This window comes from Electrophorus electricus, chromosome 23, assembly GCF_041902795.1.
Source record: "Electrophorus electricus isolate QZ-2024a chromosome 23, ASM4190279v1, whole genome shotgun sequence".
NCBI lineage: Eukaryota > Metazoa > Chordata > Actinopteri > Gymnotiformes > Gymnotidae > Electrophorus > Electrophorus electricus.
Window position 1 is genome coordinate 8003620 of NC_137519.1, and position 25575 is coordinate 8029194.

General features: G+C 46.7%; 1 protein-coding gene across 6 annotated transcripts in view; it reads left to right on the top strand.

The window, feature by feature from the left end:
• Window positions 1-2874: 2874 nt before the first annotated feature.
• Window positions 2875-25575, top strand: part of acsf3 (acyl-CoA synthetase family member 3) — a 30440-nt gene continuing 7739 nt past the window's right edge. For 3 of the 6 annotated variants that reach the window (XM_035520994.2, XM_027007349.3, XM_081706041.1), the window contains exons 1-7: window positions 2875-2924; window positions 3411-4163; window positions 6129-6284; window positions 10608-10762; window positions 11820-11965; window positions 15135-15232; window positions 15392-15518. In XM_035520994.2, coding sequence (XP_035376887.1) covers window positions 3462-4163; window positions 6129-6284; window positions 10608-10762; window positions 11820-11965; window positions 15135-15232; window positions 15392-15518 — 1384 coding nt within the window. In that variant the 5' untranslated portion in view covers window positions 2875-2924; window positions 3411-3461. Of the gene's footprint in view, window positions 2925-3410; window positions 4164-6128; window positions 6285-10607; window positions 10763-11819; window positions 11966-15134; window positions 15233-15391; window positions 15519-19442; window positions 19602-19624; window positions 19854-24059; window positions 24197-25575 lie in introns of those variants that run through there. The other 3 variants (XM_027007351.3, XM_027007350.3, XM_027007352.3) reach the window with 3 other exon arrangements.

Here is a 25575-nt window from a genome sequence, read left to right on the forward strand (position 1 = left end):
ACAAAGAGCTGAAGTACCACATCCAAAGAGCGAGGACTTTGGACACACCTCAGAAGAATGAGGACCTTGGACACACCCCGGAAGAGCAAGGACCTTGGACACACCCCAGTAGAGCGAGGACCTTGGACACACCCCAGTAGAGCGAGGACCTTGGACACACCCCAGTAGAGCGAGGACCTTGGACACACCCCAGTAGAGCTAGGACCTCGGACACACCCCAGTAGAGCGAGGACCTCGGACACACCCCAGTAGAGCGAGGACCTCGGACACACCCCAGTAGAGCGAGGACCTCGGACACACCCCAGTAGAGCGAGGACCTCGGACACACCCCAGTAGACCGAAGACCTAGGAAACACCCCAGTAGACCGAAGACCTTGGACACATCCCAGAAGAGCGAGGACCTTGGACACATCCCAGAAGAGCAAGGACCTTGGACACACCGCAGAAGAGCAAGGACCTTGGACACACCGCAGAAGAGCAAGGACCTTGGACACACCGCAGAAGAGCGAGGACCTTGGACACACCGCAGAAGAGCGAGGACCTTGGACACACCTCAGAAGAGTGAGGACCTTGGACAGAAATCAGAAGCAGTAGCACGTGCAAGGTAAGAAGAACTGGGAATATTCTGGAAAAGAAAGGTGTGTACATCATGTTGGACATTTTAAATATCAGACTACCCCACCCATACTTTTTTTTCCATAGATGGAAAACACCATTCATTATTGATGCATGACATAGCATCCCAGAAAAAGCTCTGTATTTTAACCAAAGGATGTCAACTATGAAATAACCACAGTTCCATAGAGTCCAGAAGCACTAAGGAAGCCATGATCCTTAAAGAGGATATCTCCACAAATCATACATCACAGGCCATGCCCTCTAAAACTGAGATTTGCCCATTGTGAACTCCAAAGGTTTCAGAGGTTTATAGAATTTTGAGCAAACTGCATTTCAAAAATCCCATTGTCTGTTAGCCCCTTGGCTGAAGAATCTTGCACCCTAAAAAAGACCATATCTCCCATAGAGATCACGCTCCCGGAGAGATGTCGTGTTGGCCCGGCTGCAGCAACGTCCCTCTTCCTGTTCGGTCGTGTGTGACTGTGTGTGGCCTGAGCGAGTGGTGTGCGTTTACACGGCTGCATATCTTGGAAAGAACTCAAGTTCGCAGCTGCAGTGCCAAATAACTCAGGCCCCCCTTCGCTTGCCCACGAGGAGCCACAGGTAGTTGATGAAGTGGCAGTGCCAAGCGTCCCAACTGGCGAAGACAATGCGCAGCTGCCGGGAGTCAGCCTGGCCAGATGCCGCTGCCGCCGTGCCATGTGTTCCGAGCGGGAGGTGGGGGAGTTGGGGGGTGGGCGGGAGCTTGCCAAGACGTTCTCATCTGGTGCCAACCCAGCTTTCTGGCACTCCCCCCAATTTCTGCATCCTGCTCACTCTCCTGGTATCTGAAAAGAGGTGGTTCCCATGCCTCTCTCTCTCTCTCTCTCTCTCTCTCTCTCTCTCTTTCTCTCTCTCTCTCTCTCACTCACTTTGATGTTTCTCTCAGAATCCTGTGCCAGGCATACAGAAAGTTGGCGCCCACTGCCGGACATTTTACCTGCCAGCACGCGGAATCCAGAAAAATCGTCCTGGCTTGGCGCCTCGAAGCCCTGGAGTGGCGCGGAGCTGAGCGGAGTTGAGCGGAGGATCTGCACCGGAGTGTCGATGCTTGGGCTTGGCGCCCTCCTGTCCCATGGACACCTCGATCGGCGTTCCTTATTGTATTCCCACATTTACCTGAGCCTTGTGCCAAAAACATGGCTGAACCTGGAGACTACAAAACGCTAACTGTGTCATGCAGGGCAGCTGGGATCGGCTTCCAAGCAATCCTAGAGAAGAGCAAAAACATCCACAGACCGTATCTTCTTATGCACCCAAAATCGCAACCACCTGCTTTAAAATGCAGAGCAAAAATGCAACATTCCACCGAGCTTTTCCACCTTCTGTAGGGCGCCGTGTATTCCGGCACCTTCTTTTTGTGTGCGAAAGAAAGCGCTGACGATACTACTCCTCAAACTGGAGGGGAGATTCTGAGAGAAAGTGCGCAGTTCACAGGAACATGCCATCCTCGTTTGTGGCGGAGGGGTTTTAGGGAAGGGAAAACTTTTTGAACGGGTGCCATCTCTGAGCGGCCCTTATCTGAGGCCCGCGAGTGCCAGCTGGTGGCTGAGTGTGCCCACGCTGTGAGGCAACGCCAAAGCCAATGGGCGTTTGCGCAGCCTGCCTAACAACAGCCTAATGGCATAACACATGTTTAGGTGTTGTTACACCGATCCGAATAGGATGCCGTCTGTTCTGCCAGTCCGCTTCCTCTCGCCATCTTTGTTTTCAGACAAGGTGCCATTGCTGAATGGTAAAACAAAGTAGTTTGGACTTTATTGCAAAGAGTTTTAGTCATTAAACGTTGTCTGTTAAACCAGTTTGTGTTCCTTTCCACTTCAGTCATGTTGGTTGGTATATTTATACATTTAGTTTTCTTTAGATGGATAGTTAATTAGTTTGTTATTAAGTTTTGTAATGGTAACTCAGCAAACTTTATTATGGGTAAGTCTGTAAGCTTTGAAGGCTTGACAGATCTAAAATGCCAAAAGCATCTTTGTGGATATGTGTGCCCATTAGTTTTCTAAGTAATAAAGAGTTAATTGAGACCAGATACTTCAGTTATATTAAGTACATGCAAAAGTACCGACCGTATTGAGCCCGCGATGGTATTCTATGACTTGGTGATTGATTAAAGAATGTGTTTTAATAATTTCCAACTGCTACATACAACGCATTTTTAAACCAATCCATGATACCAATTATCACTCATGCGAATGTTCCGGTAGGGGTTGGTTTCTACCCGGAACATTAAGGCGTCGTACTCCGTCGACAATGACTTTTAGGTAAGTGGATAATATCTGTCGTTTCGCAAATACTAAATTCTCACCTAAATTTTGCATTTTTATTTTGAAATGCGTCTGCTGTTTAAAATAAAATATTTTTGTAAATATAGTAATAAACGTAGTATTTGTTAGAATAATCCCTGTTGTGTTACTGCTATTCGGCATCGTGTTTACTTCCTCTCGATCGTTCTTATACATGTTTTTATGTGATTGCATCAACTTTTACAACTAACAACTAACAACTAGCGTCAATTAACAACTTGCGTTTATGCAAAAAAAAAGACGCTGTTGGACATTGTTGAGTAACGTTAGTCGCTGTCGTAGAAACGTCTGCTCACACACTTCTTCTACTAGGCTCAGGATATTAACAATATCTCAAACTGTATTTTAGCCAGTCATTTTAAACTGTTGACTCACTTTCTTCCCTTGAATTATTGCCCCGTGTCACTGTTTAATATTACTATCTTTTTACATTCCCTTGTTCAGCCTCTCGGACAGTTGAAGGTGGCCTTCAGATTGTCGCTGCAATCTCCCGTCATGCTGGTTGCTTATATGTGTGCGGTGAGGAGATCCTCACAGAACTGTTTAAACTACCAGGCTGGTAGAGCCTCCCTTCAGCGTCTTCTGGGAAATATATTCCGAAGGCCCTTGACGTCCTCTGACGTCAGACTGCCTGTAGCGGGCGAGAGGGTCACTCCTGTTTTTTTCAAAGCCCCAGCCTACGGAGAAAAGGTGGCCATTATAGACCATAGCGGAAGACACAGCTACAGCTCCCTTTACAATAGCAGCAGAGGCTTAGCAGGGCGAATCAGCCAATCACTCGCATGTCACTCACGAGACCTGCAGGGTGCACGCGTTTCCTTCCTGTGCGCCAATGACGCTTCATACACGGTGGCTCAGTGGGCAACTTGGATGTGTGGGGGCACAGCCGTGCCCCTCTACACGAAGCTCCCTCCGGCCGAGCTCGAGTACGTCATCTCCGATTCCCAGAGTTCCTTGCTGCTGGCTGGGCAGCCATACATCAACACTCTGGAGCCCCTGGCCCAGAAACTGGGACTGCCCTGTGTGGAACTCCCCGCTGTCTCCTGCCTGGACAGCTTGTATACGCCAGAGCTGCATGACCAGCCCGTGGAGACCCTGTCTGGTTGGGGTGAGAGGCCGGCGATGATCGTCTATACCAGCGGCACAACAGGGCGACCGAAAGGAGTCCTTCACACGCACAGCAGCCTGCAGGCCATGGTAAATAATGAACCGGAAACTCTGCATGCAATTCGTTCTCAGAAATAGTTCAAGGTCTTCAGCTATTCTTGTGACCGTATTCCAAGGATGCGCAGTGTGAATCATCTCTCTAGTAGGTTACCGTTATGTTTCTCATGTAGGTAACCTTATTTGACGTTAGTTAATTGCCTGCTCACTGGCGTATAGCATTGGATCTAAAAGCATGTTTTTCTTTTTTTTAATAAACATCAATGAGCCATATTTTTTAAGCTCTTCAGTATTTAACTCTTCTGTGATTTAATTTCATATGATGATTTCAAAGTTATTCTTTTAAATACCCTTCTACAAATTTTAACCAGCTGAATGGAATATTGGCAACTATACTGGTGCTTGGAACAGTGAAAATGAGATGTGCTTTCCCCACTGTGTCGCCGTAATGGTGCACGGTTCATCACTTTTGATATCACTTTTGATATCACTTTTGTCTCACAGTTTCACATACATCCTTCCAGTTCTCCAGTGACCCGGACATGTAAAGAACGCGTGATAATGAGGGATGCTAATGCTGCAAACATCGTCACTTCCATGGCACACTTTTTGTTTCCATGTAATTGCTATGTGCAGTTTGACTGCAGAAGCAGCATCCCATCCAGTAACTGGGGGTGAAATGACTGCTAGCTGTTCTCTGCACTGATGGAGGGCACGTCATCCTGCCATTTACTGTTTGTTCCGCACGAGCTGTTCAGATCGCCACTCAAACTATTTCATTTGCACAGGACACTCCAGGCACTGTGGGATTTTTATTTAGCAAATGTTTGACCGGTATTGACCAGCATGTCTGATAGAGTAGCAAACTGGATCGCTCTCAATTAAGACTGCAGTGCTACTGCATTATTTTTATATATATATATGCTGATCAATTTTTTTATATATATATATATAATATATATATATAATTATTAGATGTCAAGAATTTACAATTGTAATTTTGTCATGCAACAACTGTAAAAAATTTTACATACCTGTTTAATAATTTTTCAAATTTGTTTTTAGAAAAATCATTTAACTAACATGGTCTGAATGTGAGCATGATTCATAACTTGACCCTGTATTTGAAAAACGTTGGGTTTTCACCTGGAGGGAGACTGATCACCCGAACATGTCAGTATCTTTATGACATCCAAACAATAATGTGTTCCACAGCGCACGCCCTCTATGTTAACACTGCTATGACCTTAAATACCACAACTCGGTTTCTGTTCTCGTTTACCTGCTCGGACCCGCGTGTTTCTCTAGCACAGAGGAGCTGCTCTCTCACACTAGGCCCACTTTGCAGTCTGGGGTGTCTGGTGGTTCCTGATTGTTGGCAGCAGCTCGTCAGTCCAGGAGCATGTGATGGGTGTGCAGGCCACGACGGGCCCACCAGTCACACTAACCTACTTTTCACCATAGACGCCTTTGCTGTCTCCTGTTGTTGCGGGTTTAATGGCTTTTACTAGATGATTGATGTTGAATGGAAATATTCGCTGGGCCTAACTGCGCTTGCTTGGCCTGTGAGACATGTACATCATGCACTCCCTTTGTCTCCAAATACATTTACCGCGCGTCAGGAGTTGACCTAGTCTCTTATTAAAGGCTCTTATAGTGCAATATCAGCAATCCCAGATCATGATTTTCAGTGCTTTTCCAGCTTTCTCTCTGACTCTACCTCTTTCAGTCTTTCCTTCTCTAGCTGCTTATTGTTTCAGTTTGGTTCGCAAGGAACTTTAATTACATTAAAAATGGTCAAAACACAGTATTATTCATTTATTTATTTATAAACAAATCAAAGGGAAAAAAGTATTGAGTGCAGGAAATAGAAAGAATGCAGTCAAGACTGTTGGAAGGGAATGCAGCCTCCTGCGGATCTCTGTTACAGGCAAAGCACATGTCAAGGGAGGCTTAAATATGCATAAAGGATGTTTCTAATATCCCTCTCTCTCTCAGATCCGGGGCTTGGTGAGTGAGTGGGCATGGAACAGAGAAGACGTCATTCTTCACACTCTACCCCTCCACCACGTGCATGGCATCGTGAACAAGCTCCTGTGCTCCCTCTGGGTGGGGGCCACCTGTACCATGTTGCCCGAGTTCAGTCCTCAGAAGGTACCATACACCCTGCCAGACCTGGCGCCCCTGTCTCATATATAGTCATAACCGACTTTCATATAACAGTAATAATATCTATTCAAACATGCTGTATATACAAACCCTGTCAAAAACTTTGAGCATACCTCAATAATTTTACCTTAAAAATCCCCCCCCCCCCCACCATGTGTGTGTGTGTGGGGGGGGGGTATGAGTGTATGCCTGCATGCCCAGTGATGGATGGCACTTTGTCCTGGTTGTTGTCCTCTCTCCACTTCCTGTGCTCAGTGCAGAACCCCTGGGGCTGTGGTTGCATTGTGTGCAGTTGGCTGCCACTTCTCACTGGTGTGTTGACTGGACGTAAAAGCAATGTGCTGGGTGCTGATTGTAATGCGTCCTTGAGCACTGAGAAAGGCGCTGTATAAGTGCTACTTCATTCATAACTTCCACATTGTTTATTTTTACTACCTTACAGCGAAACACAATAAAACTAACAAATAACATATGGAATTAGGCTAGTAAAATATTTAATAACTTTAAACTACCCTATACTTCAGATTTTTTTTTAAGTAGCCATTCGTTGCATTGATGGCAAGTTTGCTCACGCTTGGTTCTCAGCCATCTTCATGAGGTAGCCATTTGGCATGCTTCTCTAGCAATACTACATGAAGACCGTTCACATAAGTATTCAGGTCCTGCACCTTTGGCAGCATTGACAGCCTCATGGCTGTCTTCTTGGGAGTGATCCTACAAGTTTGGCACACCTCTCTGTTGGAAGTTTTTCCCATTCTGTCTTGGCAAAGTCATTCATGCACAGCCAGGTTTGATGGAGAGTATCGATGCACAGCCACTTTCTGTTCTCTCCAGAGATGCTCGCTTTGGTTCAGGTCCCGACTTGGCCATGCCAGGATTTTGACAGTTTTCCTGAAGCCACTCGTGTACTTTCTTGGTGGTATGCTTTGGGTTGTAAACCTTTACTCCAACCTGAAGCTTGGGCACTCTGGAAATGGTTTTCACCCAGGATTGCTCTGTATGTTCCAGCATCCATCCATCCCTGGCTTCTTCCATACAAGTCACTGGGAATTATGGTTAATTCCCAATAGTTAACCAATAGTTAAATATTTGTTTCATCAAATCAGATCTTGCTGCCCTTGGCCTGAGAGTTGTTCGGGTGCCATTTGACAAACTCCACATGGGCTGTGACATTCCTTTAGTGAGGAATGGATTCCCTGTGTCCACTCCCATAAAGGCCTGATATGTGCAGTGCTGCATTGTAATCCTTCTGGAAGGTTCTCCCATCTCCACAAAGGAACTCTGGACCTCATTTCATCATGTCCATTGGGTTTTTGGTTTTGTGTCTGACCAAGGCCCTCCAACCCCCATTACTTAGTTTGGCTGGAGGGCCAGATCTAAGAAGACCTGTTACCTTTGAGAATAATGGATATTACCACACTGTTGGGCACTTTCAAAATTGCAGAAATTCTGTCCTCACACAGATCTGTGTCTTGACACAGTTCTGTTTTGCAGGTCTACAGACAGTTCTCTGAACCTTTTGGCTTGGTTTTCACTTTGATGTATACTGTCCAACCAACTCCGTTGGATTCTGAGGAAGATATGGACGCATTTCCAGGCACTACTGATAGATGTAGTATGGACCAGAACACATCTCATAACAAAGGATCTGCTTATGTAAATGCAATATTTCCAGCTTTTATTTTTAAGAAATTTACAAAACACCTAAAACCACAATTTTTACTTTCTCATTGTTGAGTAAAAAGAAGAAAATGGATTTTAAACTGAGTTGTCTGAAAACTTTTTGTATGCACCTTTTCTTAGATTAAAAAAAAATTGATTAGAATATTTTCTTGTTCTAAAGGCTTAGATCAAAGTGTTTATGGAGTACTTGTATTCAGTCAAGTATGTCCAAACATGGTTCTGTACACTTTGTATTACTGTCTGTAAGCAATCGGAGTCCTTCAGCTAGCAGTGTTTTAGCTGTTCCTAATTGACATATTAAGGAATTAAATTGATTGATAGATTTGTTTATTTCTTTATTTTTACGTGTGGTTTCAGTCATTTATTTCAATCATTTCAATTTCAAACATTTAATGTGTCTTAGCTGTTTGGCATCCTACCTACACAGCCTGTGTAACAGCTTCTGTTACAGGCTCTGTTAGGCTCCTGTTAAAATACAGTACAGCAGGGACTCTCTGTCTCTGTGTGTGTGTGTGTGTGTGTGTGTGTGTGTGTGTGTGTGTGTGTGTGTGTTTGTGAAGCAGGCAGGGTGTTCAGCCTTATCGGGAAGTTGTCAGAAGGCCTCACTAATTGTAGCCACGCCGCTGTGCTGCCACAGCTATATGCGTCAGTGCCAGCGGTCAGGAGCTGACAGGCCGAGGTGTGTGTGTGTGTGTGTGTGTGTGTGTGTGTGTGTGTGTGTGTGTGTGTGTGTGTGTGTGTGTGTGTGTGTGTGTGTGTGTGTGTGTGTGTGTGAGAGAGAGAGGGAGAGAGAGAGAGACTAGACTGTCATGCTAAGTGTTAGAGTCTGTGTGATGGATTGCCTTGTGTGGTTTAGTATCTGACCACAGCAGCCTTCGGTAAGGGTCTCAGAAGCGGATCAATCGATGGGCTGACAGTGAAGAATGATGCCACTGCTCTGTAAAAGCAGGGGGTCATCGCGCGTGGACGGGACCGTCGGGACTTCCGGTCCTACCGCTTTCAATAGGAGACAAGGTGCTGACTGACATGGAAAAAATGACAAGGAGCAAAAAGATCAGCTTCACAACAGCAAGAAACATATATTTTATTTTCTGTTGTGACCTTGGATGCTTGGTTTTTAAAAAAAAAAAGAAATCAATGTGCTTTTCTGTATTTGCTCTCTCTGGCTTTATCATTTAAACATGGGCGTCAGGATTTTTCATGATGCGTAAAATTTTGTAGATGTGGCACTATTCTTTTTTTAAAGCTGTCTGAGTGATTATGATGCAATTTTGCTTCTTCTTAAAGCGGAAGATACTTGTGGCAACAGTAAGAAAGTCCAAGTTGGGTCAGGATGAAACAGAGACTACTGTCTGCACTGCACCTGAGCTTACATTGCTGTTATTTGGGTATGGCACACACAAAGTGCACATCCACTCTCGGCTTTGCTATAGACCCATCTAAAGAGCAGTGCGTGAATGGCCTCTCCCTAACAGACAACACAAAGTGAGGACTGCATGCACAGCAGATCTGCTTATGAAGACAGGCACTTGGGTCATGTTGGCATGTGCAAACATGATGGTCAAGTGAATGAAATCAGAGTTAAGGAAGGAGGAATCTGCTGACCAAGGAAAAGGGCTGGAGAGAGTGAGAGAGAGAGCGAGAGAGAGAGCGAGAGTGAGAGAGAGTGTTCTGAAAGTTGGGAACGTGGAAGTTCCAAACCACATCAGAATCCAAGGAGAAAAGAAGAGGGAGAGAATACGAAATGGGTTACATGTAACCTATTGTGTGTGTGTGTGTGTGTGTGTATGTGTGTGTCCGTGTGTGTGCGTGCACTTGCACACCTGTGTGTAGGTGTGGAGAGTGGGCGAGACAGGGAGACTGATAAGAACAGGGAGCCAGTGAAGCACAAAATAATGAAATGGAGAGATAGAAAGAGAGAGGGAGAGAGCGAATGAGGAGGAGGAGGAGGGCAGGCTGAAAGATGGAAGCGTCCCGCGGGGGGACGGAGCCGAGGAGAATCTGTCGTTCACCTTCAATTAATTCACACTTTTCTCCCACAGTGTTCTGAATGCAGCCAGCCGTGTTGCTGGGCTCTGTGACTGACTGACTGTGTGTGTGTGTGTGTGTGTGTGTGTGTGTGTGTGTGTGTGTGTGTGTGTGTGTGTGTGTGTGTGTGTGTGAGACTGAGACAGAGTGAGTGAGCAATTACCACTACACGCCTCCTAATGATAATTGATGTGTGCATGTTATTGTTATAGACCAGTATTATGTGTTTTGTTTACATTTAATGACATTATCTATTAAGGACTTTTGTCATGCTAGATCAGATATAGTTATAGGGTGATAACATACATATGTTTCAGAATCTGAAGGTCATTTTTCAGTAAGACAGCACATAAGGACACAGTCATTTTGCAATAGTATTGCTCTAAAAGAGTTGTGTAGACTTGTATGTGCATGAAGTCATTTTAATGCAGCTTTTATTCTGTGTATGTATCCTCTATTTTGACAAGAATATCAGCTCTGCATTTGACATGGAATGCAAGTGTAAAAACCACACAGAATTGCTTCTGAATCCGGTCCTCAGTTATCCACTGTCAGTCCAGTGGTCTGATGTTTTAAGCTTCCTCCCCCTCTCCTCAGGTGTGGGAGCACCTGCTGAGCTCCAAAGCTCCGGCGGTCACTGTGTTCATGGCTGTGCCCACCATCTACTCCAAACTGATCCAGTATTACGACCAACACTTCCCACAGCCCAGTGTGCAGGACTTCATCAGGGCCGTGTGTAAGGAGAGAATCCGGTACCTGCCAGTCTAAAATCTCTCTCACTCACACACACACACACGCACACACACGCTGCCATGCCATAACACTGAGGGCTTTCGCTGACTCCAGTGATAGAATAACAACATAATCATAACTATGTAACAACTCAGGGCAAAGATACACGAACAAGCACTCATTAAAAAAAACAAAGGAAAAAATAGTCGGGACCAGAAGAAAAGTACAAAGGCCCAAGTATAGCAGAGCATGTAGCATGTCCCGCAGGGATTGCAGCCATCACACTGTTAAACTCACATGCTTTCTGCCTCTCTCTCTCTCTCTCTCTCTCTCTCTCTGTCTCTCCGTGTTTAATCTCTTCAGTTCAGCTACGAATATCCTAGGATATTCTCTCTTCCAGTTCAGTTAAAAATATTTACTGGCATGGCCATGTTCAGAATGGTAGAGCATCTACAGCCATACAGAGATTACAGCACTACAGTTCTAAGCGGTTTACTGCACACCAGTGTGATTTGAGAACAGCATGTAGCAAAGTATCCTGTCTGTCTCAGACCTCTGTGGTGAACTGTAACCTGTAAATGTATAGGTCTCCTTAATGTTTTCAGTTCTTTGAACTTAAAATAGTAAGTTAACAAAATAATATTTTAATATTTGAAATTAACTCAATCTTAAGGCAACCCAGAAGTGTTGCTTTATTTTGTTTTTTAAGGTTAAAAGCGCAATAAGTAATTTTTCCAATGATTCACATTCACATTATAAAACTGCATAAAAACCATTATATCGACAAGTAGTGGCCTGGATATTTCAGAGAGTGTGTACTAAATCTGTTTTAAACATGGCCATCTCTGTGTTGGAGACCTGCTGTATGAAGCCTAAACTGGTTCATTTTAGGACTACAAAGCATTTACTTTTAGCTTATATGAGCTGTACTTTACAGAAAAATGTAAAAATAATAATCACTTTCATAAATGATGTTTGCTACTTTTTGGTGGTAAAAACATTATTTGTTGCTCTTTTAAAATACTTTATTAGTGTATAGTTGTGTTTGAAGCTGAGGTATGTTGGTTCTGCCTCTAGACTGATGGTGTCCGGGTCAGCTTCCCTTCCCCTGCCTGTTCTGCAGCGCTGGAGTGTCATCACGGGTCATGTGCTGCTCGAGCGTTACGGCATGACTGAGATCGGCATGGCCCTCTCCAACCCGCTCAACGGACCGCGAATCCCTGGTACCTCCCGGACCCCACTGTTTGCCCTTAATGCCTGCTGCTGAAGTCATGTTGTTGTCAGCTCATCATTAATTATGTATTATGCACCAATATTCCATATATGACTTCTAATGGGGCAGTCGGCTTTGCAGGAATTTGGTCAGCATTCTTACTCTTTGTGGAGGAAATGAGTGATCATGTGACTTGGTGACCTTGAAAGCAAATGCTGACCTTGGATGTTAGAATGAAAGATTGTTCTGGCTTCTTGAACAGTGTATTTGTTTATTTTGAGGTATGTGATGGTATATCATGTTGCTTTTCCAAAACTCCAAGTTAAACTAGTGGCTGGATTAATGACCTTATCACTCATCCCAGCTAGTCCATATGCAGATTTGACTGGTATCTAATTCCTTCCAAACTACTACTTCAGGTAAGAAATACGGGATATCAAATTAGGGGTTCTGAGTAAAAGTGCTTTTTAAATATTGTTTAAATAATAATTATTTTATCTCTCGTAATTATGATTTTCACAGTCATAGTTTGTGGCTGAGGTAGGCTTTTCTTTTTTTAAGCTTATTTCCCTTAAATGCCACAGCAAGAATTGTTTGGTTGACAACCACATACACTCTACAAAACTTCCTTGAGGATTAATTGTATATGAAGTGCTGTCGTGCTTCAAGCTCCCATTTTGAAGTTCTTTGTCTGACGTTGTTGTTTTCTGGTACCGTACAAACGAGGTGTGCTGTGATCTTCTAAGAATTCTCCACTTTTGCGAAAACAAGACACCGACTGAACATAAACAGGATGCATCCCAAAGGCTTATGTCGTTCATACAGCAGCGGACATAGCTCTTACTCCGTACTTCAACCCAGACCCGTCACTTTCCGCTTGTTCTGCGTTCGCCACTATCAAAGCTGTTAATGCCCCCGTCGTCGCGTGCGCTTCTCGCGGATCAGCTTCAGAACAGCGATGTGACGCGCGCGCTAATGCCTCTGTCAGCGGCGACGCTCATGCAGGAGCACGAGCTGAAGCAAATCCTCGACGGTGGCGATTATGAACAATTCAGTCAACGGCGCCGGCAGGCGCTCGGTTGAAGCGTATTGGTTGTAAACAATTTAAAAAGAGTTCAAAAGAAAGTTTCTTCTCGTTTGCTAATAGAAAATCGCGCGACGAAAACCTATGTCGTTAAGAAAATTTGGAGTTTATAACAACAAATTAAACTGTGACTCATAAAAGGTTGATTTAGACGGATTGATTTCCCCTCTTTCTGGTCCCTGTCCTTAAGCTCTTTTGTCTTCTCCATATGTGCCTCCAACATAAAATCATAAAAGAGTGCTGGCATCTGGACCTGTAGAACAGATCTGTGTTTATACTTCCTTTGAGTTGCTACCATACCCTGTCTTTCTCACTTTTTTAATGCTTGTTTGTTGCTGTATGACATACGTTCGTTACTATATCTGATTTTGCTGTAGTCTTCCCCCACCCTCGACTAATTTCTGCTTCTCACCTTGCCTGTTCTGGTGTTCGGCCATCTTCTTCCTCATCTCTCTCTCTCTCTCTCTCTCTCTCTCTCTCTCTCTCTCTCTCTCTCTCTCTCTCTCTCTCTCTCTCTCTCTCTCTCTCTCTCTCTGCCCCTGATGCGTTCCCCCTCCCCCTCTCTCGCTTTCCTCCCTCCACTTCTTTATGCTGTGGGGCATCAGGGGGTGCAGCTTTTTGCCCTGTGGGCATCGCCGACTGCAGTAGTGTGTGAGTCTTTGAATAAAACATGGTGTGGGCTTGCGTGTGTGCGCACATGTCTTACTTGCATCGATGCCCAATTAACCGTCCTCACACTGATTCTGTGCTTCAATCAGTGTATCTAAAGGTCAGAGGAGGAATATCTTCTCAGCCTGTAATGAATTTGTCCCCAGAGTTCGCCACTGTGACGTACCAGCCCCTCACCGTTACTCTGTCGTGACTGCATGCGAACGTGGAGGCAAGACAAGATCTGCATTCCTGTGATGATGCTCGTCACTGAGCAAGCCAAACTCTCCCCAGTGCAGACTTCTGCCTACCCTTAAGGCTTTATCGTGTGTGTGTACTGCAGATTTGATAGCTACCTTATGCCCTACAGACCTGCATGTAGATGTGTTGTATGTAGCTTAACCCCCCCTCCCACACACCCACACCCACACCCCTTATGGGATTTGTGGGTGGGGATGTCTGATTAATAGGACTTAATAATACAGTTAACCTGATGTGGAATAGCTTATTTTCTTCAAACTACAGTTTCCTTTTACAGTTTAGTCTAAAAGACTTTCTCAGTAGTACTCGGACCTGGAGTATGGAACACTTTCTGAAGGGGCTCTACCTTCCCCGCTGCAGCTTTTGTTGGATGCTGCTGCTACCAGCATCACATTTGCATTCACAGGGTTTGACACATTCTTTATCCAGAGCAGCCCACACACATTTCCCAGTATGGCTGTGTATGTGCGCTCCCTGGGGATCAAACCCATGACTTTGATGTAACCAGCACCTTGCTCTGCCAGGTCAGCTACAGAAGCACTGCCATGTGCGCAAATTCTAACCTTCCTCAATAATTTGATATTGTAGTCTTAGTCTTGTATTAATAGGAGTGACATTTTTACCATGGTCGTGTCAGATGGGCATCTTTATCTTTGGTCAATCTCCGTTCCCTCTCAAATACTGTGGTTCAAATATTATGTGCTTAGAAATGCATCACACACAGCAATGAAGGCCAAGACACTGCTCTAGCTGAGCACTAACTGAGCATTAACTCTGCCTCTATAGCTCAGCTAGAGGTTTTTCGAGACTTTGTGGTTAGAGTGAAAGAGATGTCAATTTGTTTGTTTGATTATCTACCAATCTATCAATTTTGCAGCAGAGGACATATACAAACTATATTCCTAAAAACAAAAGATTACCCCCGCAAGAGCAAATCAAGAAAACAAGAGGGAAGAAAGTGTTTCAGAGTCTAAGGAGAGATGACCCTGCAGGGAGTTTGGAGTGGCCGGGTTTGCTGAGCGTGCCTTTAAAAGATCTCTCTTGATGTCATAAAACATCTTGTGGCAAATGCAGGTGCTAGATTAAAAAGGCAAAAAAATGTTTTTTGTGTTAGTTTTGTTTCATAACTTTTCTTGGTATTCCTTATTGTATTAACAGTGTGTTTGTGTGTGTGTGTGTGTTTTAGGTGCGGTTGGCATGCCACTCCCTGAAATGGAAGTACGTATCGTCATGACAAACACAACCAACACTACCATCGCGGAGAGCAACAGCAAGGAGACACGGGTACTTCATTAAGTCCAGCTGTCCATAATGCTTCTTACCACCACGTCATTCTGCACATACTTACTGCGTGTGTGTGCATGCGTGCCTGCACACGCTTAGCCATGCACCCTTATGGACATGCGTGTGAGTCTGTGTGTGTGTGTCTGTGTTCTCCTCCAGGTAAAGCCTGGTTTGGAGGGCAGGGAGGGGGAGCTGATGGCTCGTGGGCCGTCTGTCTTTCAGAAGTACTGGAACAGACCTCAGGAGACAGCAGACAGCTTCACTGGGGATGGCTGGTTCAAAACCGGTACCTTCTCTTTCATCCTTACCCAACAAAGTCAAACAAACACTCCTCTGTTGACTGGTTCATGTTCACACGTGTGTGTGTGTGTGTGTGTGTGTGTGTGTGTGTGTTGGGGGTGGGGGGGTGAGCAGGGCGTGTTTCCTGCATGCTGTTAAAGCTTGTTGGATTCATCTTTAAGTATGTTCACAGGAGGACAGCCCACCTTGCCCTCTGACAGAGGAGCTGTGCTTGAGACCAGAAACGGGGCTGGACTGTAGAGGGGAAAGCAGAGCTGGTGCAGGAGTGTGGAGGGGGTAACAGAGCTGGGGTAGGAGTGTGGAGGGGGTAAGAGAGCTGGGGTAGGAGTGTGGAGGGGGTAAGAGAGCTGGGGTAGGAGTGTGGAGGGGGTAACAGAGCTGGGGTAGGAGTGTGGAGGGGGTAAGAGAGCTGGGGTAGGAGTGTGGAGGGGGTAAGAGAGCTGGGGTAGGAGTGTGGAGGGGGTAAGAGAGCTGGGGTAGGAGTGAGGAGGGGGTAAGAGAGCTGGGGTAGGAGTGTGGAGGGGGTAAGAGAGCTGGGGTAGGAGTGAGGAGGGGGTAAGAGAGCTGGGGTAGGAGTGTGGAGGGGTAAGAGAGCTGGGGTAGGAGTGTGGAGGTGGTAAGAGAGCTGGGGTAGGAGTGTGGAGGGGGTAAGAGAGCTGGGGTAGGAGTGTGGAGGGGTAAGAGAGCTGGGGTAGGAGTGTGGAGGGGGTAAGAGAGCTGGGGTAGGAGTGTGGAGGGGGTAAGAGAGCTGGGGTAGGAGTGTGGAGGGGGTAAGAGAGCTGGGGTAGGAGTGTGGAGGGGGTAAGAGAGCTGGGGTAGGAGTGTGGAGGGGGTAAGAGAGCTGGGGTAGGAGTGTGGAGGGGGTAAGAGAGCTGGGGTAGGAGTGTGGAGGGGGTAAGAGAGCTGGGGTAGGAGTGAGGAGGGGGTAAGAGAGCTGGGGTAGGAGTGAGGAGGGGGTAAGAGAGCTGGGGTAGGAGTGTGGAGGGGGTAAGAGCTGGGGTAGGAGTGTGGAGGGGGTAAGAGAGCTGGGGTAGGAGTGTGGAGGGGGTAAGAGAGCTGGAGTGTGGAGGGGGTAAGAGAGCTGGGGTAGGAGTGTGGAGGGGGTAAGAGAGCTGGGGTAGGAGTGAGGAGGGGGTAAGAGAGCTGGGGTAGGAGTGTGGAGGGGTAAGAGAGCTGGGGTAGGAGTGTGGAGGGGGTAAGAGAGCTGGGGTAGGAGTGTGGAGGGGGTAAGAGAGCTGGGGTAGGAGTGTGGAGGGGGTAAGAGAGCTGGGGTAGGAGTGTGGAGGGGGTAAGAGAGCTGGGGTAGGAGTGTGGAGGGGGTAAGAGAGCTGGGGTAGGAGTGTGGAGGGGGTAAGAGAGCTGGGGTAGGGGAGCTGAGATCACACCCAGGCAGAACAAGACACTACAAAGGTTGTGTCTATAAAGTCAGAAAGTGATGAGGGGTAAAAAAAAACAAAAAAAAAAAAACAAGGAAAAAGAGGAGAGAGGAGTAGCGAGAAAAATAAGGCAAGTGGGCAGAGTGGGGGTGATGGAGACAAGAGGGTGTGTGTGTGTGGGGGGGGGTGTGCGGAGTGGCTGCTTGTAATTGGCTGAGAGGCTGGAAGGACAGAGTTGCAGTGTGCTATTCGCTGCTGTCACACTCCATTACACACAGCCACACTGTAATGAGTCACAGTGCAATCAGCTCCCGGCAGACCCAGCCTCTAGCTGCCACCACTGTGTGTGCGTGCGCGCATACATGCATATTTCTGCCCTCTTTATTTCATGCTTTCCCTATTCCCCAGTCACAAGTTAGGTGTGTGTGTGTGTGTGTGTTACTCTTATTAACATTGTAAAAATGAGGTTTAAAAGAGGCTCTTAACACCATCTAAAGTCGTCTATTTGCTTCGACTCTTTTATAGCCTTGGGCTGATAAACAATATTATCAACTGTTGCGATAATTTAAATTAGTGACGATATTAGCCAAATTCTGTCCTGCTTCCTGTCACGTACTGTGACCACGTGTTTTTTTTTTTTTTTTAATGCCTTCACCTTTTGTTTAACTATTCCTTTTGTACAAGCATTCTGATCTATGGTGATTATTAAAGTCTGCATTTAATACAGGGGACACCAAATCACCAAATAATCTGTAACATTTTTCAAAACACCACTCAAAAAGATTAGAACATTTTCTGTCTGACAAAGAAGGGTTACGTACCAGTGGAGCAAAGAACCTCCAGTACTCGCCCTACTCTCTGGTGGAGTGAGAGCTGGCTTCTCCAGACGGAGATGTCGGTGCATCAGTCAGGCAATGGTTGGTTGGTTTGTGCTCCCGTCAATGATTGATTTTTTTTTTTTTTTTTTTTTTCTTCTCCAGATCTAAGATACACTGCCTTTTAATTCTCTTCATAGATGCAGCTGTTATTATTTAGGCCACCTTTCAGCTAAAAGGATGATGGGTCATGCTTGCAAAGGATCATGGGTTATGCTTGAAAAGCTATGATGTGTCGTGAACAGATGTGTATCATATATAGATATCGCATATTATCGCGTATAGATATTGTGTGTTAATATTGTGCATTTGATTGTCTATAGATGTCATGTATAGATATTATTTACATTATCGTGTATAGATATTGTGTGTAATCGTGTATATATGTTATGTATATTATCGTGTATAGATGTCGCCGTATATATCATCGTGGTATTGTGTGGAAATTGTGCATAGATATCTTGTGTATTATCGTGTAGAAATATATCTGGATAATATCACAAATCTGGAGATGATAATCCTTTGTCTAAATTTACATCATCACCCAAGCCAACTGCTCAGCCTGGTAATAGCCGCTAGTTACCAGCGACTGAGTACGAACATTGAATTAAGGTGTGGTGTACAGCAGCTGTCTTCCAATCCGCGACCACAACTCGCGACTCATTAATTAGGATTTCTAGATTAAGGAGCAGTAATACCCCACCCTCTTTTTTTGCCCTCTCTCTGTGTCTCCTCCCCCTCTCTGATTGGTGCATCTACTCACCTCCTTACTCCTTCCAGTTTCTTTCTTCATATGTCTTTCCTCACAGTTTTTCAGAGTGTCTCATTCTCTCCCTCTCACCTGCTCACATTATCACCCTTTCTGCCTCACACCCCTTCCTCTATGCTCTGTTTTGACTGAGAGAAAGGGAAGAGGCGTGCGCGTGTGTGTGTGCGCGTGTGTGTGCGCGTGTGTGTGTGCGTGTGTGTGTGCGCGTGTGTGCGTGTGCGTGTGCGTGCGCGCGTGTGTGTGCGCGCGCGCGTGTGTGTGGTGTGCGTGCGTGCACATGCATGTAAAGTACATTATGGCCCTTTCGTCCCAACAAGAATGGGCAAAGCAGTAAAGATTATGTGCAGGTGTGCAAGTACAGTCAGAGACTACAGCCCATCTGTGGTCATTAGTGTTAGCCATCCACTAGCTATACGCAATTTGTTTACTGCATTTTACTGCCTGTCTGTACCCACGCAGAGAGAGAGAGAGAGAGAGAGAGAGAGAGAGAGAGAGAGAGAGAGAGAGAGAGAGAGAGAGAGAGACAGAGACAGAGAGACAGACAGACAGACAGAGACAGACAGACACCCATCTAGTAAACATCTACCGTGAAGCGATGAACTTGGTCAGCCACAGTAAGCCCTACTGTCCAATCATCCATCCACAGGTATCAGAGGACCCAGGTGTGTCAAGAAAACACTCCCCACACCATTACTTCATCTCCACCTGAACTGTTGACCTCTGACAGGAAGGGCTCTTAGAGTCATGTTTCTTGCTCCAAATTCTGACCCTCCCATCAGCATAGTGCAGCAGAAATGTGGAATCATCTGACCAGATGTTCCTCCACTTCTCAGTGATCCAGGTTTTGTTCTCTTTAGCCCACTGTAGTCTTGCCTTTCTGCTTCCCTTAGACATCAGTGGCACTCCATCTGGTCCTCTGCTCTTATAGCCCATCTGTACTAAGCAACGACAGGCTGTGTTGAGGCGCGTTAGCTGGAGCACCGGCGCTGTGTTCGGCTGCAGTTAGCCCAGCTCTGCACTGCCTGTTCATCAGAGCGAATCCTGACTGCCTTCTCCGACTCCTTTCGTCCAGGGTTGCTCATGTCCGCAGGATCCCCTTCCGCTGGATGCTTTGATCACATCGTTCTTGGTCTACACTGGACGCTATTGCACAATAAAACCCCACTGGCTGTTTTTGAAGTACTGCTCCCGGCTAGTATAGCACTGATGACCTTGCCTCATTCAGAGTCCCTCACCATGCTCAATCCTAATGTGGAGACACCATAATATATTAGAGTATTGTAAAAAAAAAATAATAATAATAAATAAATAAACTTTTTACTACATTTTATTAACTGTGCACACATGTTTGTGTATGTGTGTGTTATGCACCTGTGTCAAGGTGTTCCAGATGGTCTAATGGTCTGAGAGACGCAGCGCAACGTGGGGGAGGGGAGGAGAGAAAGCGGATCAATAAGGTTCCTGCGTGCCTGCCTGTGTCTTTAATTGTGTAAGTGAGGCTGCTGGCTATGGCTGGCACCTCTATGGATAATCTGTCACCCTTTCCCGAGTGCTCTGCTTTTGCCAATCTCCACACTCGTTTGTTATTATTGATTTTTTGTGTATTCCTTAGTGTCATCCTTTCTTTTTCTCTCTCTCTCTCTCTGTCTATCTGTTTGTTTGTTTTTTTTTTACCTCTTTCTCTGTCTTTCTCTCTCTCTCTATCCTTTGGTGCTGATACTCAGATATTCTGAGAAATAGACATCTGAGTTCTGGATTCTACATCATGTTCTTTCTGGGCCTCAAGTGGCCATTAGATTTATTCTCAGGACAACCATTGTCTGTCTGTCTGTCTGTCTGTCTGTCTTTCTCTCTCTCTCTCTCTCTCTCTCTCTCTCTCTCTCTGTCCAACCCCTTAACGATCACCTCTTCCGACCCTTAACGATCACAGTTCCCCACAGCCAGAACGTTATTATGAATTCATAACAAGTATCTGAAATCGTTATCTTGAGTTCATCATACTTTCCTGAGCTATTGCGGCGTATTTTGGCTCGGTGCTGTTCCCCGTCCTCTCGCGTGCGGAGGGATTATTCCAGATGCAGTGTGGTTATTAGCACGTGCGCCCCGCAGCCCTGGCACAGGGGAGGAGAGTGTGTGCAAGAAGAGCGGAGGGAGCCATAGCCAGGAAGAAGAGGATTGTGGGAGAGGGCTGGCATGGGTGGAGAACAGAGGGAGAGGAGGGAGAACAAGGCAGAAAGGAAGGATGGGGAGAGAGAGAGAGGTGGAGGAGAGGAGTGGGGTTCAGCTGGTCTCTCTGCAGGTCTCTCGGGCAGGTCTTCCTTTTCTCGGAACTGATTACACGCCAGGAACTGGTAAATAAATAAATAAAATAAAATAAAATAAGTGAAAGGAGGTGGCACACGGAGGAAAAGCATTAGCAATTTTCCAAATGCTGCCACTTGTGTCCGTGTGCTTATGAATAATGGAGGCAGGCTGAACGCTGGGCGCTGGGCACGCACATGCAGCCTGTCGGGGGGAGCGCATTAGAGCAAGCACTCGTAAATAACCCGGCTGGGCCGGGCCAGTGTGGGACGGGACAGGGTGGGAGAATGTTAACTAGCTCCCCTCTTTCTCTCTCTCTCTCTGTATTCATAACAGCTATCTTCTCTCCCCTCTCAGCGGAGGTCAGGCTGCAAGCACGTGCCGCCGGTGAGATTGACACTGGTAGGAAGGGTGGAAACGTGTGTGTGGGTGTGTGTGTGGGTGTGTGTGTGTGTGTGTGTGTGGGTGTGTGTGTGGGTACAGGTGTTCTTATAATTCCAGCAATGCTGCTGACTTCCTTCTTCACCCTTCTAGCTTCTTCTTCTCAATCCCATATTCTCTCTCTCTCTCTCTCTCTGTCTTGTTTTCATCCTTTCTCTCACTAACTTGCTCCTTTCTTATACTTCTCCTCTTTGTCTCTCATTCTTTCTCCCCCTGACTCTTCCCAGTCTCACACTCTCCCTCCTTTTTTTTTCCTCCATCTTTCTGACTTTCCCCGATGCTCTGCCTCCCTCCCCTCAACACCCCCCCCCCCCCCCCCTGCCACCCCCCTGCCCGTGCTGCAGCTCAGAACTTTGATTTAAAGTTCTCCTCTCCTGGTCACCCACTTTACACTGTTCCCCACCAACAGAAAGCAGACACAAAACCACAGCTGGCCGTGCTGCATGTACGTTAACAGTGGAAGAGCTTCAGACAGGGTGAGGAGCCAGTCCTTCCCGCCCCTCCTGCTCGGCCGTGCGTGGAGCTGGACGCTAGAGGGGATGAGCTCTCTTCATGCCCTTGTCTCCTGCCCGTTTTGTGGGGAGGACACTTCGCCCTGGCAGGAGTGATGGTATTTTATTTTATTTAGGCGTAGGACAGGGCAGTGAGTCTCCTGCTGCGTTTCTAACACTGAGAACACGGGGGGACGGGAGAGGGTCCTTCTGATTTATTATTTTTTTTATTTTATTTTATTTTTTTTTTGGGAAAGCTACTGTATTGGTTGGTGGGGGTGTGTGGGCAGGCATGTGGAAGGAGTGTGTGTGTGTGTGTGTGCGCGCGCCCGCACATGTGCATTATGGTAGAAGCTTGACTTTAGTCACCTTTGTGCAGTGAAAATTTTTTTCCTCATCCTTCCGATTTCTAAGACAGTTCTGTCTCAGACAGTTTCACCGTTGTTTAAAAGTTTTCAAAACGGGTCAGATAGGCCTCTGTTATTTCTCAGCTATACGTTTTTCATCCATGAGTTTGAAAACCTGACAAAAGCTAAAAGTAGTTTGACTTGACTGTATTCTGAGCACAGGAAAAAAGGATGAGCAGTAACAATTAAAAAATACTCCCACAGTGAAGATGGGAATGGGGACAAACTTTACAGCGTTGCCATGGGTACAGTAATAACATGTACGTAACACCACAGTAACAGTCTGAGCGTGGCCCTCCAGGCCATTTAATCCAATACATTCTCTGCTTCTGTTCTGAGATGTTTGATCAAAGTGGATGGACACACTGATCTTAGTTTTCCAAAGGTGGGGTTGACTGGTGGTCGAGAAGGTTGTATTGCATCATCAGTTGAATGTGTTTGGGTGTGTGAGTGTTGAGTGTGTGAGTGTTGAGCTACACACACATTGGAACCTCGGTATGTTCTTGCTTTTGATGCATGGCTGCAACTAGGGGTGATGTTAAACTACATTTTACTCTATTTTGCTGAGATGGTGAGAAAATTCTAATGTGGCTTTTACTCAAGATCAAGTCTAGCAAAGTGGGAAATAATGTGTAAGGATTAAATGTTTACGTTTTTGCGACGCTGTTCGTTATATTTGTATCCTACCATGTCATGAGTGAACATACTATTCTACTTCTAATGGATATAAAAAAACCAACCCATTTTTCTATGATTTAGACATTGTACAATGACACATAATTGGTCAACAGTGAACACTGTTGAGGTGCAAGGGGATGCGGTGGGGATTAAGTACATGGGGTCTACATGGGGTGGGGATTAAGTACATGGGGTCTACATGGGGTGGGGATTGAATACACGGGGTCTACATGCGGTGGGGATTAAATACACGGGGTCTACATGCGGTGGGGATTAAATACATGGGGTCTACATGCGGTGGGGATTGAATACACTGGGTCTACATGCGGTGGGGATTAAGTACACGGGGTCTACATGCGGTGGGGATTAAGTGCACGGGGTCTACATGGGGTGGGGATTGAATACACGGGGTCTACATGCGGTGGGGATTAAATACACTGGGTCTACATGCGGTGGGGATTAAATACATGGGGTCTACATGCGGTGGGGATTGAATACACTGGGTCTACATGCGGTGGGGATTAAGTACACGGGGTCTACATGCGGTGGGGATTAAGTGCACGGGGTCTACATGGGGTGGGGATTGAATACACGGGGTCTACATGCGGTGGGGATTAAATACACTGGGTCTACATGCGGTGGGGATTAAATACATGGGGTCTACATGCGGTGGGGATTGAATACACTGGGTCTACATGCGGTGGGGATTAAGTACACGGGGTCTACATGCGGTGGGGATTAAGTGCACGGGGTCTACATGGGGTGGGGATTGAATACACGGGGTCTACATGCGGTGGGGATTAAATACACTGGGTCTACATGCGGTGGGGATTAAATACATGGGGTCTACATGCGGTGGGGATTGAGTGCACGGGGTCTACATGGGGTGGGGATTAAATATATGGGGTCTATGTGGGGTGGGGATTAAATACACTGGGTCTGCATGCGGTGGGGATTAAGTACATGGGGTCTACATGCGGTGGGGATTAAGTGCACAGGGTCTACATGCGGTGGGGATTAAATACACGGGGTCTACGTGCGGTGGGGATTAAGTACACGGGTTCTACGTGGGGTGGGGATTAAGTACACGGGTTCTACGTGCGGTGGGGATTAAATACACGGGGTGCAGACAATTCCTTCCTCATGCAGCTCTCTATTCTGACCGCAGTCTTTATTTCATCTGATCCAGTTCTAGACTTGAACGTTGTGTGTGAGCCCAGGGCTAGAGTGGGGTGCACTGGTGCCATGCCTTGCGTACAACACACCCACACCAACCGCTGACAGCCCTCCCACTCCAACTGCTTGGCCTAGTCTCCTTTCAAAGAGGTGCAATTCTATTCACTAACTTTTAAAAAATGCAAAGTATTTATTCTTTTTGTGTGTGTGCGTGTGCGTGTGCGTGTGCGTGTGTGTGTGTGTGTGTGTGTGTCAGGTCCCATTGCTTTGGGTTTCTTGTGTACATCTGATTGAATGTGTATCAAGCTTCACACCACAACTCCCCCTAAGCATGTGAATCTTGCTTTTGCATATTTTTCTAGCCACTGCTTGGTGTACGTGAGTTTCCCAGAAGACTCAACATTCCCAGAAGAAGCATAACATTGCAGTGTTAAACTGTAGCTTCCTTATCTCTGTCTACTGTCTACTCTTTAACAGTGATTGCAACACACAACTTTTGGAAGTCAAATTCCAGAACTCTCCATGGCCTAACATATGCTCCTTTTGGCTAGTGGTAGATCAGTCTTACCATTGCCAATGAAGCGAGCAAAACATCCATGTTCCACATCCAATGAGAGTGCACCTAGCAGTGCTGAAGCCCCTCCCACAGACACCACACTGGTACCATGCCACCCTGTTTTTCAGTCACAGGCTCCATGCACAGGTCCTGAAGGCCACAGGCATCAATCCAGTACTGAAGGGCTACTGATTGGTAGACCCACCTCCCGCCACGCCCAAGAGTCGGGCATCTTAGTGAGAACCGCCAACCCACTGCTTCCTGTTGGATATCTACTGTGGCAAACCTCAGAACACACTCAGCCTGCAGGGCACCGCCGAACACGCGCGCCACACTCAACCAGCAGGGCACCGCCGAACACGCGCGCCACACTCAACCAGCAGGGCACCGCCGAACACGCACGCCACACTCAAGCAGCAGGGCACCGCCGAACACGCACGCCACACTCAAGCAGCAGGGCACCGCCGAACACGCACGCCACACTCAAGCAGCAGGGCACCGCCGAACACGCACGCCACACTCAAGCAGCAGGGCACCGCCGAACACGCACGCCACACTCAAGCAGCAGGGCACCGCCGAACACGCACGCCACACTCAAGCAGCAGGGCACCGCCGAACACGCACGCCACACTCAACCAGCAGGGCACTGCCAAACACACTCAGCCTGCAGGGCACCGCTGAACACGTGCGCCACACTCAACCAGCAGGGCACCGCCGAACACACTCACCCAGCAGGGCACCGCCGAACACACTCACCCAGCAGGGCACCGCCGAACACGCGCGCCACACTCAGCTGCATTACCATAAAGCAATTCCCTCCCTTTAATTGCATTGCATTAAACAAATTAGATCACTCAGCCGAGTGCGAAGTGCTTTCATGTCGCATATTAATTACCAAGGGAAGAAGAAACGGTGACGGGGGTGGGGAACACCGGCGAGAGCAAAAGTTAAGGAAGATAAATCCCCCCCGAGC